This window comes from Herpailurus yagouaroundi, unplaced genomic scaffold (genome assembly GCF_014898765.1).
Source record: "Herpailurus yagouaroundi ecotype Mexico unplaced genomic scaffold, PumYag 100, whole genome shotgun sequence".
Lineage (NCBI taxonomy): Eukaryota > Metazoa > Chordata > Mammalia > Carnivora > Felidae > Herpailurus > Herpailurus yagouaroundi.
This window is the reverse complement of record NW_024412391.1, coordinates 16,449,843-16,467,015: the sequence shown is the minus strand read 5'-3', so window position 1 is coordinate 16,467,015 and position 17,173 is coordinate 16,449,843. Positions and strand designations below refer to the sequence as shown.

General features: G+C 36.8%; 1 protein-coding gene across 3 annotated transcripts in view; it reads left to right on the top strand.

Moving 5' to 3' along the window:
• The window catches only part of KLHDC10 (kelch domain containing 10), a 70,931-nt gene that overhangs the window by 19,305 nt on the left and 34,453 nt on the right, over window positions 1-17,173 (top strand). For 2 of the 3 annotated variants that reach the window (XM_040471976.1, XM_040471974.1), the window contains exon 2: window positions 10,008-10,094. The exons of the other annotated variant lie outside the window; for it this stretch is intronic. In XM_040471976.1, coding sequence (XP_040327910.1) covers window positions 10,008-10,094 — 87 coding nt within the window. The remainder of the gene's footprint in view (window positions 1-10,007; window positions 10,095-17,173) is intronic. 3 annotated transcript variants of the gene reach the window in all.

Genomic DNA, 17,173 nt, shown 5'->3' with positions numbered 1-17,173 from the left:
TTATAAGTAGTAAAAAAAAAGTTTTAAAATTAACTTTTTATCTTTTTCCTTTGTCCTCTCTTCTAAAACTCTTTAGAGCCATAAAATGTTAAAATTGAAAAAGACCTTAGAAATTAATTATCTTGCCCTAGCTTCTACACAATATGAGAATCCATTCCACAATAGTTCTAATCTTTTTATAAAATCTCTATTTTAATATTGTTGTTGTTGTTTTTTATGTAAGCTCTGTGCACAATGTGGGGCTTGAACTCATGACCCCAAGATCAAGAGTCACATGCTCTACTAACTGAGCCAGCCAGGTGTTCCTACTCTTAGACTAATGGACTGCCTATTATATTGTGGAGAAAGCTGTCAAATTATGTGTTGGCTCTAATTATTACAAAGACTTGCCTTAAGTGCAGCTACAAATTCTATGACTTTCTCCCAGTTGTATCTTCTTATAGATTATAGAATGAATCTGTTCTTTCTTCCATTTAACCACCCTTTGGAAAACATTGATAACATTCTGGGTCTGAATTCTGTTTTACTTTTTAACCTGGGGGCCATCAGTTCATGAGTCTGTCTTCAGGGGATGGGTCTTCAGGGGATTATATCATATGTACAATTGTATATGTGCATTTTTCTGGGAAGGGAGCCAGTAATTTTTATTAGCCTCAATAGAACCTGATTCCCCACCAAAATTAATATGCCAGACCTACCGGGGTAGACCTGGTAATCTGCTTTTTGGTTTTGTTTTTATTTTTATTATTTTTAGTAAGTTTGCAATGAGCCGGCTAGTCTAGCATCTCAGGAACTATCGCACTAGGTAATTTCTGAGATGCTTAGAGCATTTCCGACTCCATTGAGAATTGTAGAATTTTTAGAGCTTTAGAGACCATTTTAGTTTATATATAGTTTATGGTATATTTATAGTTAATTCTTTCTATCAAAAGATTAAGCTGATCCAAAGGAGTAAGGTTTTTATTTAAAAATTTATTTGAAAACCTTGGCAGCCATTCATAAACATTAAGAATGTGGTAGTGCTATTTTAAATCAGGAGTGTTCCCAAGATTTTTTTTGTTGGACTTAATATTTTAATCTAACACAGGTTTATGAGTTATACTTTTTTATTAATTTTTAATCTGTAAAGATTTTAGCCTATTTTATTCTTACTATTCCGAAGGAAGGACAGTATAGCTGAGGATTCACTTAGGAGCACTAGTTTCAAATATTCCATCTACCTTTTAGAACAGTTTGAGCCTAGTACAACTCCTCCTGTGCCTACCTCCCTTTCCCAAAGACAAAACTGAACCAACGAGGCTTTTTTCTTTTCTCCAGTAAAGTAATACTTGAATAACTAATAATGTAAACCGAATGACAAAAAGCATCTTAAGATTGGAAGATGTCTTTCAGTGTGCTATGATTACTTCACTTTTCTAGAAGTCTGTGCAGGATAGGCCTACTTTCTGCAACAAATGTCAGAGGAGTAAAGTCAGAAGAGACAAGAGACTAATGTGAAAGAAAACAGAAAAATGCAGTACAGCAGGGGAAATGAACATGTTTTAAGAAACAGCAATGACAAGCAATAGAGATGGCAGGAACCAGCAATTTTCATTCATTTACCATTTATCCCTCTATTAGTGTCAAAAGTACCTGAGTTACCTTATAAACAGAGATATATCTGAAAATAGAATGTTTTTTATAAGTAGGTAAATAAGTAAATGGTGTAGTTGAAGACAGATGATATAACATATCTGGTAGCTGGGGGGTATACAGCTGCTTTTGCCTCAATATTGTAACTCCCTAAAGATACATTTCCTGTGTATGTATTAGGGAAGGACAGTAGAAGCGAGTAAGTAGTCAATAGCTGCTTACCCCTAGCTTGAAGGCCCTTGAACCAGAGTGCATGCTTCTTGTTTCCTAAAAGCCTAAGGGATGAGAAACACTACAGTTATTTCATTCATTACAATGACTTACTATGGCTTTTATTTTAATAAGGGTGGCAATATGATGGTATATGGGGGTGGGGGGGTGCGGGTAACACCAGACTCTTGGAGGGGTTGGGAGAATGTACCTTTAGTTGAGAGTCCTTGCCTTAATGTTCTTTCATTTGTTCATTCGTTTGTTCAACAAGTATTTAGCAAATGCCTCTATTAGACACATTTCTTAGGTGCTGAATTGAATTGTGACTAAGAGCATTATTATAGAGTCGTTAAGAGTGATTTGTATCTAAACTGCATGGGTTTGAATCCCAGATTTTTCATTTGCCTAGCTAAGTGACCTTGGGAAAATTACTTAATTTCTCTATGTCTTGGTTTCCTCCTCTGTAAGTTGGGAATCATAATAGTATCTGTCTCATACAGATGTGGTGAGGATTAAATGAGTCCTGGAACAGTATTGTTATTAAAGGGAATTCAGTTGTTTTGATACACACACACACAAACATGTATATGTAAAATGCTGCCATGACTAAGCCATAACACAGTACAATATAGCACTCCAATTTATATTTTAGTTTGTGTTGATTTACATACCTCTTTGTTTCCAAAAGGATTTGAGACCGATCCAAAGCCTCCAAAAGAATACCCTGTATTCAACTAACACGACAGAATTAAGATTATGTGTTCAGATCTTCTTGCTTTGAGAGGCAAAAGACAGAAACTTAAAAATGAGTGTATTTAACTGCTAGGAGTAGACACTGGATAAATGTTAATTCTAAGTGTAAAAGAAAGTCATTTACTTAAAAAGTGGTCACTGCCAGCCCAAAGTGTGCTGTTATGCAAATTACTTAAAAATGCCTCTTCCAGGGGTGCCTGGCTGGCTTAGTCGGTTGAGCATGTGAGTCTTGATCTTGGGGTTGTGAGTTCAAGTCCCACGTTGAGTGTATACTTAAAAAAAATAGGGGTACCTGGGTGGCTTATTTAGTTGCGAGTCTTGATTTTGGCTCGGGTCATGATCCCAGGATCATGGGATTGAGCCCCGCATCGACCTCTAGGCTGAGCATGGAGCTTGCTTGAATTCTCTCTCTCTCTCTCTCTCTCTCTCTCTCTCTGTCTCTCCCCCCTTCCCCTCTCTCTGTCTCTCCCTCTGCCTCCCCCTCTCCTCTACTCATGCACTTTCTCTCTCTGTCTCAAAATAAGTATCTTAAAATAAATAAATAAATAAATAAATAAATAAAATAAAGCAAGCCTTTTCCAGGTAAGCATAGTCCTGTTAGTACACTGGGGAGTAGAGTGTTGGCTGGATTTTAGCCTCACTTAGCCACTTGGCCTGGAGCTCTTGTGCAGTGTGCAACCTACACAACTGTGCAGTGATTCTGAATACAGTATTAATTTGCTTCTCTTCTGAAATTCTTTATAGACACTGAATTGTATAAAGCAATAGGATCATGCCACATGGCATAGCCACCTAAATCAGAATTCTTAGATCATGTTAAATAGTTTGGTTTATTAAAATATTTATAATTAGGGGCGCCTGGGTGGCGCAGTCAGTTGAGCGTCCGACTTCAGCCAGGTCACGATCTCGCGGTCCGTGAGTTCGAGCCCCGCGTCAGGCTCTGGGCTGATGGCTCAGAGCCTGGAGCCGGTTTCCGATTCTGTGTCTCCCTCTCTCTCTGCCCCTCCCCCGTTCATGCTCTGTCTTTCTCTGTCCCAAAAAATAAAATAAAAAACGTTGATAAAATATTTATAATTGTTTCAGACATAGCATTTTGAATGCAGTCTGCCCCATAGCAACGTAATCAGTTTTTGTCATGTTTTTAATACTTTTTCCTTTGAGATATTGTAGATTTACATGCAACTGTAAGAAAGAATATGGAATGCTCCATACACCCTTCATTTAGTTTCCCCAAATGATAACATTTTGTTACTATTGTGTAATAACACAACCAGGAAGTCAACGTTGATACTGCTTGTTTGACCTTACTTTGATTTCATTAGTTTTGCATGCGTTCATTTGTGTGTGTGTTTGTATTGAGTTCTAGGCAGTTTTATCACATGTGTAGATTTGTGTGACCACCTAGTCAAGATATAGAACAGATCCATCACAGTGACTCCTCATGTTACCCTCATATAGTCACAGCCATCTCCCCTGGTAAGCCCCTGACAACCACTAATCTGTTCTCCATCTCTATAATTTTGTCACTTTAAGAACGTTACATAAATGGAGTCCTACAGTTTTGGCATTGACTTTTTGGCATTGACTTTTGGCATTGGCTTTTTTCATTCAGCACAATTCCCTTGGGAGCCATCTAAGTTGTTACACATATCAGTAGTTCATTAATACTGAGCCTTATGCCATGGTATGGATGTACCACAGTTAAATTACTCATTCATTGGAAGGTTGTTTCCAGGTTTGGGCTATTATTGATGAAGCTACTATGAACATTTGTGTACAGGTTTTTGTGTGAGCTTAAGTTTCTTTTTTTTTTGCAGTTTGGTATTTTATCCAAAGGTTTTTTTGCACTGATTGAAATGATGTTGTGGTTTTTCTCCTTATTTTGTTAATATAGCGAATTATACTGATTTTTTAATGTTAAATCAGTCTTACATTCTTGGAAGAAATTTTACTTGATCATGATGTATTATCCTTTTACATAGCTTTGATTTTATTTGGTAATATTTTGTTTGGAATTTTTGAGCCTGTTTATAAGGGATTTTGACCTGTAATTACTTTTAATGTTTTTATCAGATTTTGATATCAAGGTTCTATTAGTCTCCTAAGGGAGTTTCTCTATTCTCTGACAGCATTTGTGTAAGATGGGTGTCATATATCTTCCTTAAATGTTCGGAGTGAAGCCATCTAGTACTCCTACTAATTTTTTTGCACAATACCTAAATTTGTGTTTTTCTATCAATATCTGTATTAATCACTTTCTGCATCTTTCTTCTAAACAAGGCAAAGACTTTATTCTTCTGCTTTCCCTTCTCTCAACCCCCTTCTTACCCTCACAGTGATTCCTGTCAATATCATCTACGATTGGAGTTTTGAATGTTAGTAAACTTTTGTGTTTTGTTCTTTTCCCAGTCAGCACTTAACTTCAAGATATTACTGGTTTCTCCCCTTACTCTTTTCTTGTACCTTGTTTGTTGTTTTTGGATTAATTTTTTTTAGCTCCAAGTAAAGTTTTTAAGTTTATTTATTTGAGAGAGGGAGGATCCCAAGTAGGCTTTGTACTACATGCTAAGCCCAACACAGGGCTCAGTCTCATGGAGCGTGAGATCATGACCTTGAACCGAAATCAAGAGTCGGACACTTAACCAACTGAGCTGCCCAGGTGCCCCAAGTATATATCTTTGAGTAATTCTTTTGCCAGAAGTCTGAAAGAAGCAAAATTTTTGTTTCCTAGTACATTAAAAAATGTCTTAATTTCACTCTCACGATTGAGAGTTTGAGTAGATATAGAATTCAGGACCATCTGTTGAAAAGACTGTTTTTCCCCATTGAGTGGTCTTGTCACCTTCGTCAAAAGTCAGTTGACCATAGATGTACAGGTTTACTTGTGGACTTTCAATTCTATTCCATTGATCTCTATGTCCATCCTATGCTAGTACTAAGTTGTTTTGAATACAGTATTTTTGTAGTAAGTTTTAAGTCAGGAAGTGTGAGTCTTCTAATTTAGTTCTTTCTCAAGATTGCTTTGGTTTTCTGGGTTTCTTACATTTCAATATGAAGTTTACAGTTAGCTTGTCCATTTCTGGAAAAAGGGCAGTTGGAATTTTGGTAGCAATTGCTCAGTTCTCTTTTATATCTTAACTTTTGAAAATACTTTCTACTTCTTTTTCCTTCTATACTATATTCTGGTGAATTTCTTGGCCCCATCTTTCATTGTACTAATTTAGTTTGCGTTTAACTGTGTCTTTTCAGTTCCTAGGTTTTTTAGTTTGGTGATCAAAATTTAATTTCTGAGAGTTCCAATTGATTTGTTTTTAATAAATGTATTATTACTTTGCATATCTCTGAGGATATTAATTATACTTGATGTAAGGTCTTACTCTATTTAACTTGTTAACTCTCTTTCTTTAGTCTGAGTTCCTCTGTTTGTCACATTCATGCCTGAGTCTTTTTCATGTCTGAGTCTTGGGTTTTTGCTTATTCATCTTTATTTGAGAGTCCTAGTTAGCCTTCCTGTGAATATCACATCTGTTACTGCAGCAGATCTTTAATGGTTGTAGGGAGAGATGAAATGTGAAGTAGGATGGAGCCACCATTGCCAGGGTCTTCTTTAGTGTGAGCGTCCCCTCTTCGACCTGGGAGTTAGTATCCACCCAAGGCTCTGTCCTGTCTCTCTGATCCGGTGTTTATCGTCATTGTTCCTACCTGGGGAGGGGAGGGACACCTCTCCTTTGATGCCACCGTTTCCCTCTGGAGCAAATACCTCTGTTCTGTAATGGTTGACCCAAAGAGGTAAATGAGCGGGAGAGGCTGATCTGCTTTGTAACTTCTGTGCTGGCCCCCAACCTGTAAATTCTGTAAATTGTGTCAGTTCTTCCTGCTGTTTTCCACCTCTGGGCTTCATTTACTGTGAGGTCTGCCCTGACCACTTGCAGTAGCCCTCTCCTCTGGGTGTATCGGACTATGTTTCTCACGTTGCAGTGATTCCTGATGGTGTTAGTCCACCAAAGACATTCCTTGCTTTCTTTTGATTATGGATTTGTAAAAAATTTAAAAATTAAAAAAAATTTAAAATGGCTTTTGTGTTATTTGCTGGGCTTTGGAGAAAGGAGAATGTGCTTGGCCTAATAGCCTGTTTCAGTCAATGACTATGTCATTTTTATAATTAAATAAATTTAATAAAAAGAAAACACTTAAAAACAAAAAATAAGGGTGCCTGGCTAGCTCAGTCGGTAGAGCATGTGACTCTTGGTCTTGGGGTGGTGAGTTTGAGCTCCATGTTGGGTGAAGAGATTACTTTAAAAAAATAACAAAAATCAGCAAAAGTAAAATATTGATGAAATCATTGAAGAAATTATCCTTTTTGTTTTTGTTTTGAAGAGTAGAAGCAATCACGAATGAAGATTGGCAGTTTGAATTTATACAAATGAAATCTTTAACGAGCAAAACTTCAGACCAGGAACATATCTATATGAATTTGGAACGGCATATATTTGCTCTATTGCTGGTTTCTCTCTTTTTCTGATCTTTGGGTGAAGGAAGAAAACGTGGGTTCTGAAGTCAGTGCCTACCTTGTGTGAATAACCTCAACATTAGCTTATGCCTATGACAGACTTCATGTTGGCGGCTGAGTGAGGCCAAAGATGTGTGGCAGAGCTCTGAAAAAACATCAAAAGCATTTTTATTATAACTTTGATTCAGTCATTTTCACTGTTATTCCCTCAGTGTCATTCTATATTTGCTTGTGTTTTTCCATTATAAAATATGTCCTAGAAATTTGGATAATATAAAAGAGATGATAACCCTCAACCCTAATCATAACCACTGTTAATGCTTTGGTATGTTTCTTTACAGTATTTTTTTAACATAGCATTAATAAATTAAAGTAATATGGTATTATTTTTCTTCCAGTCCAAAAGTAATGCCTACTCAATGGGAAAGCTTGGAAAATAAAGACCAGCATTAAGGAGAAAAATCCAAAAATCATTCATAATAACCACCCAAAGTTAACCACAATTAAAATTTGCTGTACATCCTTCCTGTATTTTTCGTGAATCTATACAAGCACTTTTTTCTTTACTAATATGGTATCAGACTCTAGTACTATTTTGTACTTGCATTTTTTTGTTTGCAATATATTGTGAATGGTTTCCCATGTTAGTAAATATTCTTGTATATACTTTTTAGTGGTGTGTGAAATATGAACATATTTAAGTATGTTTATTTAGCATACTTACTTAACCATCCCCCTATCATTGGACATTGAAAGTGTTTCTAATTTTTTGCCATTATGAATAGTATCATAGTGAGTATCTTTGTCCATACATCTTTCCATGCATCTGTGATTGTTTCTTTAGGAATAAATTCCTAGAAGTGGAATAGCTGGGTCAAAGGGTATGTACATTTTAACACTTTTGATACATAAAAATGTCAAATTTTAAGCTAATCACTTGTTATATTCTGTCTTGTATTGCTATCTAATTGTTTTATGTGTCTGTCTTGTCTCCCTAATTAGAATATAAGCTTCTTGAGGGCAAGGGAAGTTTCTTATACATCTTATGTATCCTTTGACAGTGTGGTTTATAATGTTGGTCTTATGAGTCATCAACAAAAATTGTATTGATTTAACCTGTGATTCTCCAGACTTTTGGATGTCATAAATTTGTAGTTAAAAATATATATATATACACATATATATGTATATACACATACATACATATATATGTATATATATGTATATGTATATTTTGGGGATACACATAGACCTTGAACATTTTCTGGTTTTCTAAGAAAGAATAATTCAACCAAAACCAACTAACCATTTCCTCTAACCTTCATCTCATAAAATGAAGCATATTTGATCAAAAAAAATTTCTAATCTCTGAAAAAAGGACAGGCCATTTACTTAAATGGAACATTTTCCTTTTAAAAAAAACAAATCACTACCTTGTCCGCTTTTTTCTCATTTTGTTTTGGACTGGTGAATCTTCACCTTAGCCTAGCAGTGGTCTGTAGACCAAGATTTGGGCATTGCTGATTTAAAAGACTTAGACAGTTAAAAGATAACCCCTTTTACAAAACAAAGAATTCTTCCCCTTGCCAAGGAGTCTGTCTCCTCCACAGTATGAAGTGCATAACGCACGCACCAGTAATGCCTTTTCATCGCACAGGATTTGTGTACCAGTACCTTGCTGACGAACATCTAAGTGTATTTGCAACTGCCAAACCCAAAACCTATACGCTTTCTAATGAATATGAGACAGGGAAGTGTGTGTAGTGTAGTGGAAAGAAGGCAGGTTTTAAAGTCAGGCTGAGCTTGGATCCTGGGTGAGGCATTAAGTCGCTTTGCTACCTGGCTTGTAAAATTAAGATGAAACATCTTTCTCAAAATGTCTTTACGGCCACTGTTATGGCAGTTACTTCACTGTAATGTAATTGTTTGTTTAGACAGCTGCCTTCCTCATAAGACCAAGAGCTGTTGAGGGTAGGGGACATATCCTTGCGCTATGCTAGAGCCTGGCCAAGGGCTCAAGGCATAGCAGATGCTTCATGAAATAACTGTTGAAGCCGTACAGGATTGTTGTGAGGATCAAATGAGGTAACATGCGTGGAAGCTCTTTATAAACTTTAAACTCTGTACAAATGTTAACTTTTTGTATTGCCAATAAAAGCCATCTTTGGGAGCTATCAAAACTTTGGAAAGGGACAAAATTATTCCTTTAACAGTTCAATAATGCTTTGTATTTCTCTACTATATTACAAGAAAACAAGCTTTAATTGGGGTTAATATGGACCTGGTTTGCTTCCTTGGAAGGCAGATGAATTTCCTTTTTTCTCTCTCCCAGTGGAAGTGCCAAGATATTAAATGTTTGCTTTATTTGGTTGTCACCATGACATTTTAATTATAGCAAGATCTGCTTATTTCATATTCAAAGAATGGTGCCCATTGCTTTATCCTCTTAACCATATAACCGATAAAAGAATACCAAACCCGGAAGAGAACAGGAGCCTGCATTATGCCGAGTTAATTTTAGTCAGTGCTCCTTTTTTGACATTCCCTGATTTTTTAAAATGTCATAATTTCTAGTTTGTTTGTAAAGCTACTGGTGAATTTTTGCCACAAGATGGCATTGGTGATTATTGAATGCATGTTCTGTTGAACCAGAATTCTGAAAAATGGTGCACATATTGTTTGCATTTTTTGGGGGTGAGTTGAATACCTTCATCACTGCTTGTATATTAATTTAATTTTGTTTTGACTTCCAAAACAGGGTTAAATGCTACTTTACATCACTTCTTTCTGTATTCAAGTATTGTTTTGTTTCCTGTTTTTCTGTCTTTATAACTACAGTAACTATGTATTATTTGCCATGTGTTGTATGTGTCTGACTTATTGCTGATGATTGTGGTAACAGGTAAGAAGAAAATACGATGGGACCCAGTTAGGAGGCGCTTCATTCAGTCCTGTCCCATCATAAGGATCCCTAACAGGTTTTTGAGAGGTGGGTGATAACTAGCAAGAGATCTGTGCTTCATATGGGTTAAAGGGAACTTTGAATTTTCTAAAGTCAAAACTCTGGTTTTTAAAAATTGTCTAAACAGCTGAAATTGGAGTAAGAAAAGTCTAGAACTTAATTTTAAACCTGTGTCTCATATTGACCACTGTTGGAGTTGGAATTGTAAGTTTTAGGGAGTTAGAAACACTTAATGTGTACTAGATGGTAGAAATAAATCATCTAACTGATATCAGTATTATTCCACTGTAGCCGTATGAGAGAGAACTTTGAGTGAATAATCTATAAAATATGGGCATGGGAAAGAACTTTCTAAATATCATCTGAGGAATAAATAAAGATTAACCGATGTGACAGTATAAAAATTAAAAACCTCTATGTCAAAAACCATAAATAACAAGATAAATTAAAAGGGGGAAATATTTATAACAAATGGTTACTACCATGAATATATAAAGAGCTCTTATAAATCAATAGTTTAAAAGCAAATGCCCACTAGAAAAATAGATAAAAGAACATGAATAATCAATTCAGAAAAAGGAAGCATCAGTAAATATAAACAAATACTTATTTTCACTATTGTTACATAAACATGGTAATTAAAATAATAAGATCTCATTTTCACGTCTGAGGTTGGCTAAAGGCTAAAAATAAGAATGCCCAGTGTTGGCAAAAGTGTGGGGACGTGAAGCTCATATATTGAGGGAAGTGTAAAGTTAACACAGCCTATCTGGATTCAGTTTGGCTATATGATATAAAAAACCTTAAAAATGTTGACATCCTTTGACCTTGTAATTCTTACTTTTAGAAGTGTTGCATTCCTTCTATTTCTTATTTTTTCTACCAGAACATACTCCATACTGAAAAAGAATCTCAGAAGAGGGTTGAAAACTGGTTCACACTGTTTTTCTAGATATAGCAAATTGTCAGACAAGCATACTTAATGTGATGATTTAGACTTTATTAAATTATTTATAAGCCAGTATATCTAATTTTGACTGAAGATTATTACCAAAAAAAAAAAAAAAAAAATCCTGCAGCTGCTATAGATGTTTCTATATCTAGTACCTAATCTATTTTTAGCAGCCACGTTCCACAGCATGGAAAGAATGAAATCTAGACTTAATGGTCAAAATAAGATACTTAGGGTGTTATGCTCCCTTTTAGAATGAATAATGATTTTATTGATACAGACTAAGAGATAATTCTAATATTATATGACAAAACCATTTTTGCATATGTGGCCAAACAAGTGGCACATCGAATTCTATAACATTTTTTTCTTTTTTCTATTTATAAGTTAAAATGCCAATTTATTGATTTACAATGAGAAGGCTAACTTGGGCTGACTAAATTTAAGTACAATTAAGAAATTGTTTAATTAGGATATAGAATTTAATATAATACAATTTTGTACAAATATAAACATAAAAAAAAACAAAGGAAACTGAACCAACATTATATCTGGATGGTGAGATTTTATTTCCTTTTGAATATTCTGTTTTTCAATTCTTCAGTCATGGAAAAAAGAGATTAGTACAGGTAAGTCGCATATCTTTGGTTCTTTTGTAAGCCCTAAATTGCCTCCAACAATGAATGGCCTAGGAAGATGGCCTCTGCCTGTGCTGAGAGGGAGGTGGGAGTAAAACCAGCATCAATCACCATCATCAGTCACCAGTGACTGCCTCGAAATCAGTGGTCTTGTCTTAGTTCTCGCTTTCTTTGACCTGTTTGTAGTGTTTGATGCTGTTGACCACCTGCACCTTCTTAAATATTTCTCTTCTTTTGGGTTACTTTCCTGTACAATCCTAGATGTTTTCTTCTTCTCTTTGATTGTTCATTCTGTTTCCTTCACTAGCTTCTTTCTTCCTACCCACTACAGGTGGGCATTTCTCCAGCGTTCTGTCCTTCTCTCCATTATCTCCTTTGGTTCTCTCATCAGCTTTCACAGACTTAACTCTCTCCGTTCGTTCGTTCATTCTTTCATTCTTTTAGTATTTCTTGATTGCCTCCTGTGTAGCAGGCAGTGTATCAGCTCAGTATCTAAATAACAGAGAATCAGATAAACAATTACAGAAAATAATTTGAGTGTAATTCTTTGTGATAAGTGTCCTGGTGAGGTAGCATGGTATGGGATTGCACAGAAGAGGCTCCTGACTCAGCTTGTGGGGAGCACAGACAGAGGAGTGGCCATCAGGATGACTTTTCAGAAGAGATGTACTTAAACGCTGAGTAGGTGTTAGTTAGCAAGGGAGGGTTAGCAAGGGAGAACATCTCAAATCATGGGGACCACATAGCTTAAGGAAAGGCAGTTAGGCAAAACAGAGCATAGTCTCCAGAGAACCGTAGGGGGTTCAGCATAGGGGGAAGGGGGAAGGAGAGAAGAAGCTGGAGAAGGTCCAGATCAAGTGGGGTACAACCCAAGGGAAGTTTTCAGAATCATTTTGTGTTTTTAACCAGTGAAGATATTTAATTGAAAGATTAATTACAAGGTTATTACAGCTATTGGGGTGAGAAACGATGGAGACTGCAGTGAAGGTAGTTGTACTAGGAGTAGAGAGTAGGGAGTTGGTTTGAAATATAAGGAAGTAGAATTTGATGACACTTGATTCGACTAATATTGAAGAGGAGGAGCTTTCTGTGTGGACCTGTGTGCTCTTTACCCATGTTAAATGGGCGGAGAGTGGGGCAGATTTGAAGAGAGGATGATACATTCAGTTTAATCTCCCCAAACCAATAATAATGTATCCTTGAGCCCTCAGGTTAAGAGTTATTTCCAGGGAAGTTCCTGGGAAGGCCTGTCTCTGCCCCGATGGCACCCTCGGTGTACCTGCCTGTGTCATAGCACTTATCACACTGAATTACAGTCATCAGTTTCCTTGTCCGTGCCTGCCGTTAGACTGTAAGCTCTGCAAGGGCAGGGATGGTGGGACAGTGCCTGACATTTCTCTGTCTCCAGTTTGTAGCACAGTGCAAGTGGTAGGCGTATCATATGTATTTCAGTTGAATTGAATTATTAAGGCCACTGTCAGGGAATAAATAGGATGGGACTAAAATTTTCGTATGTTCTCAACTTCTCTCTGGTGATGTGGCAGTAAACTAGAGTTGTTGAGAACACAAAAATGCTGTCGTTTATCGTTTTCTTAGATTAAAAAAAAATCTATGCTCTTGAAGTTGCCACTTTTAAGTCTTTCATTTTGGGAATCCTATGCATTACCTCTGTTGATTCTGATTTAACAGTTTCAAGGGGCTCGTTTTCTGTCACTGGATTCCTTCTCTAGAACCTGCATTTTCTCTGAAAGATATTTCTACCAATTAAAAGTGTGGTGTGAAAACAATATTGGTGTAATAAAAACAATGGGTTTCCATTACAAAATGATGGCCTAAACATACCCATTTATCTTTCCATACTTCTTAGATATCATTGCAAAAGACAAACAGACATAAGAAAACTAATAAATCGTGATTGTAGAAAAGAAAGGCTTTGAATCCAAATTATCTATGTCTGAATCCAGGCTCTACCATTTACCAACTGTGTGCCTTTGGGCAAGTTCCTTACTCTTTTTTTTTTTTTTTTTTGTCCTCAATTTCCTCATCTGTAAAATAAGGATGATGATAGCAGTGCCTACCTTCTAGAGTTATTGTGAGGACCGAGAGAGGTCATGTGTGCAAAGTACTTGGAGTTTTTATATTTAGCCAATGTTGAATTAATGTTAGCTGCTTTCATTATTATTTGCTGATACCAGAAAGTCTAAGGAATTTCAAGGTAATAGAAAGCAGTTGGAATTTTATTGATTGAGAAACCAAAACAGTAACATGGAACTCAAAATAGGTGCTCCGGCTGCATGCTGAAGTCAGAGAATTCTCCATAGGGCCTCTTTACTGAAACTCCAAGCCTAGAGTCTGCAAGTGTGGCAGTAGGGAGCAGGTTTAGGAAAAATGGAACATCAAGGCAAATAATTAAGGGACTTCCTCCAAGACAGTTACTCCCCTTCTTCCGTCTCTCTATAGACAGAGCTCTGACAACAGCTTTAGTTCCTAGGATAAAGCTACGAGAACAGCTCTTCAGGTGGGGTTAGGGGATTTGCTTTGGGGATGGTTGAGCAGGCCCTGTTCCCACGGGCTTGGACTGGAGAGAGAGTGGGAGCGCAAAGCAGAGCTTTAGGTAGCGTGCACCTCCACAATAGATGGGTGAGGAGGGTGGAACAGGAGCAGGAAAAGAAAGGGAACTCAATCCGGGATTGACGTACATTAAAGGACCCTACCGTCAAAATACGGCCTTATTCTGGCAATCCTAAGGCAAAACTGCTTACCTTTTCTCAGCTTCTTTCAAAAGGGAAACCTGTCTGTCAGTGTACCTCCGCTGTACCACTTACCTGCAGAGACCCACAGTGAAAGAGACCTCTCATTTGGAGTCTTGGAGACAGAGTAATACAACTGTTGAGGAAACCCATGCCTCTTACAGTTACTAACCCATGTAGTCCTTCACTTTCTAATACAAATAGGTGATCCAGGCCCATCAGACATTTGCAGGAGACTAAACTTGAAAGAGGATGACTAAGATGAACAAATAGCTGACGTGGGAAAAACAGAGATAATGAGGAAGCGGAATGGAACTTTAGGAAGTTCTGATCGTAGGAGGTTTCCTCAGAATCAAGAGTGAATTGGGCCCATAAATTAAAAACCAACTGCCATGAGAAAAAGGAATGATTAAATAATTAGTTCTGTGTTGAAGTCTTTTTAAAAAATGTTTATATTTATTTATTTTGAGAGAGAGAGAGAGAGAGCGAGAGAGCAAGCACATGCAAGCATGGGGCAGAAAGAGGGAGAAAGAAAATCCCAAGCAGGCTCTACTCTCTGTCAGCACAGAGCCTGACACGAGGCTCGATCTCACGAACCATGAGATCATGACCTGAGCTGAAATCAAGAGTTGGCCACTTACCTGACTGAGCCACTCAGGCACCTCTGTGTTGAAGTCTCGATTGCTGAAATAAAAATGCAGTTGGAGTGGTCAATAATAGTCTTAAGACCAATTTTTACAAAAATAAAAGAGGAAATGTAGAGACCATAAGGCAAGAAGACCAAAAGAGAAAATACATGAGAGAAACTCATACTGTCGGGACAAATCTAAGTGGTCAATATTCATTTTGTAGAGTTACAGAAGGAAAGATCAGACAATGGAAGGGAGAAAATAAAGAAATGGAGAATATTTCCCTAAAATGAAGAGGCTATGAAGGGGCCACCAAGGAACAAGCAGGAAGAACACAAACAAAAGCTTCTATCTGTACATGGGTGAACTCCTTATGATTCCAGAGACAAAAATAGCTTACATAGAAAGACTGGTGTTGGATTTCTCACCTGCAACATGATTTTCTTGAAGAGAAGTAGCTTCAGTGTTCTAAGAGAAAATTATTTTGAACAGAACTCTGTACCCAGCCTCACTAATGTTTATGTGGGGGTCAAAATAAATGAGAATTCTGAAAGTTTACCATACATACCCTTTTTGGAAAATTACTTTGAAGAGATACTCCCAGTAAAATGAAAACAAATCCAAGAAAGAGGGAGATTTGGATATAGAAAGCAACAGTGTGCAAAGAAACCAGTAAAACTTAAAGTTGTGTCCAGATAAAGGGGCTATGAAGCCTAGTTTGATTTTTAAGAAAAGATTTATAAAAATGTAGAAGTATAATAGAAATGCGTGTATGTGTATGCATATGTGTGTATATATGTTATATATACAACATTCTGTAAAAACACAGGATAATATAAATATGTGTATGTGTGCATATTTGTGTGTGTGTGTGTGTGTGTGTGTGTGTGTGTGTGCGGATAGATAGATATACCTATAAATAACATTCTGTGACATTTCAGGTGATTTAAACAAATTGGGGGTAAGGAGAAAGTGAAACTGCTTAAGATCATCTGATTTTTTGTTTTAGAATTTACAGGTGTAATATGGGTTTATTAAAACTCAAATAATACGGAAGTACATAGGAGGGTGAAAAGTGAACGTCCTTACCTCAAGCATATATAACAAACTTAACAGATTAGGAAGAAGAAAATAGACATCTCAATAGAAGAATGTATTAAAAGCTTCAGCAGGCATTTCCCAAAGAAAAATCCAGTTGGTCAATAAATAAAAAAAGGTAATGAGACAAATGCATATTTTTTCAATGTTTAGTTTTGAGAAAGAGAGTGTAAGCAGGGAGGGGCATAGAGAGAGGGAGACACAGAATCCAAAGCAGGCTCCAGGCTCAGAGCTGTCAGCACAGAGCCTGACGCGAGGCTTGAACTTATAGACTGCGAGATCATCACCTGAGCCGAGGTCAGATGCTTGATCCACTGAGCCACCTAGGCACCGCAGAGACAAATGCATATTAAAACCATGATGAAAAGAGGTCTACAAACCTTTAGGAATTGCTAAATTAAAAAGACTGACAATACCAACTAGTTTGTAAACAGTTAGGCCTTATCTAGTAAAGGTAAAGATTTACACTATGACTCAGAAATTACATTTCTAGATTTATGGCCTACAAACATTGACCCCTGTGCACCTGAAAACTTGTACAAAAATGTTTATAGCAGCATTAAGAACCACTAATTTGAAACAACCCAAATCTCCATTCACACAACATAGAGTGGATAAATCATGGTATATATTCATACAAAGTAATACTATTTGGCAATGGAGATGAACAGACTAATTCACCCCAACAACATGCATGAATCTCAGAAAGTTAGTTATGAAAGAAAGAGCCCAGAAAGAATACATACTATATATCATTCTATTAAAATACAATTCAGGGGCACCTGGGTGGCTCAGTCAGTTAGGCGTCCGACCTCGGCTCAGGTCATGATCTCACGGTCTGTGGGTTTGAGCCCCACATCAGGCTCTGTGCTGACAGCTCGGAGCCTGGAGCCTGCTTCGCATTCTGTGTCTCCCTCTCTCTCTGCCCCTCCCCTCCTCACTCTCTGTCTCAAAAATAACATTAAAAAAAAATTTTTTTTTTTAAATACAATTCAAATTTAGGCCAAAATAAACAATACTGTTTAGGAATGCAAACTTA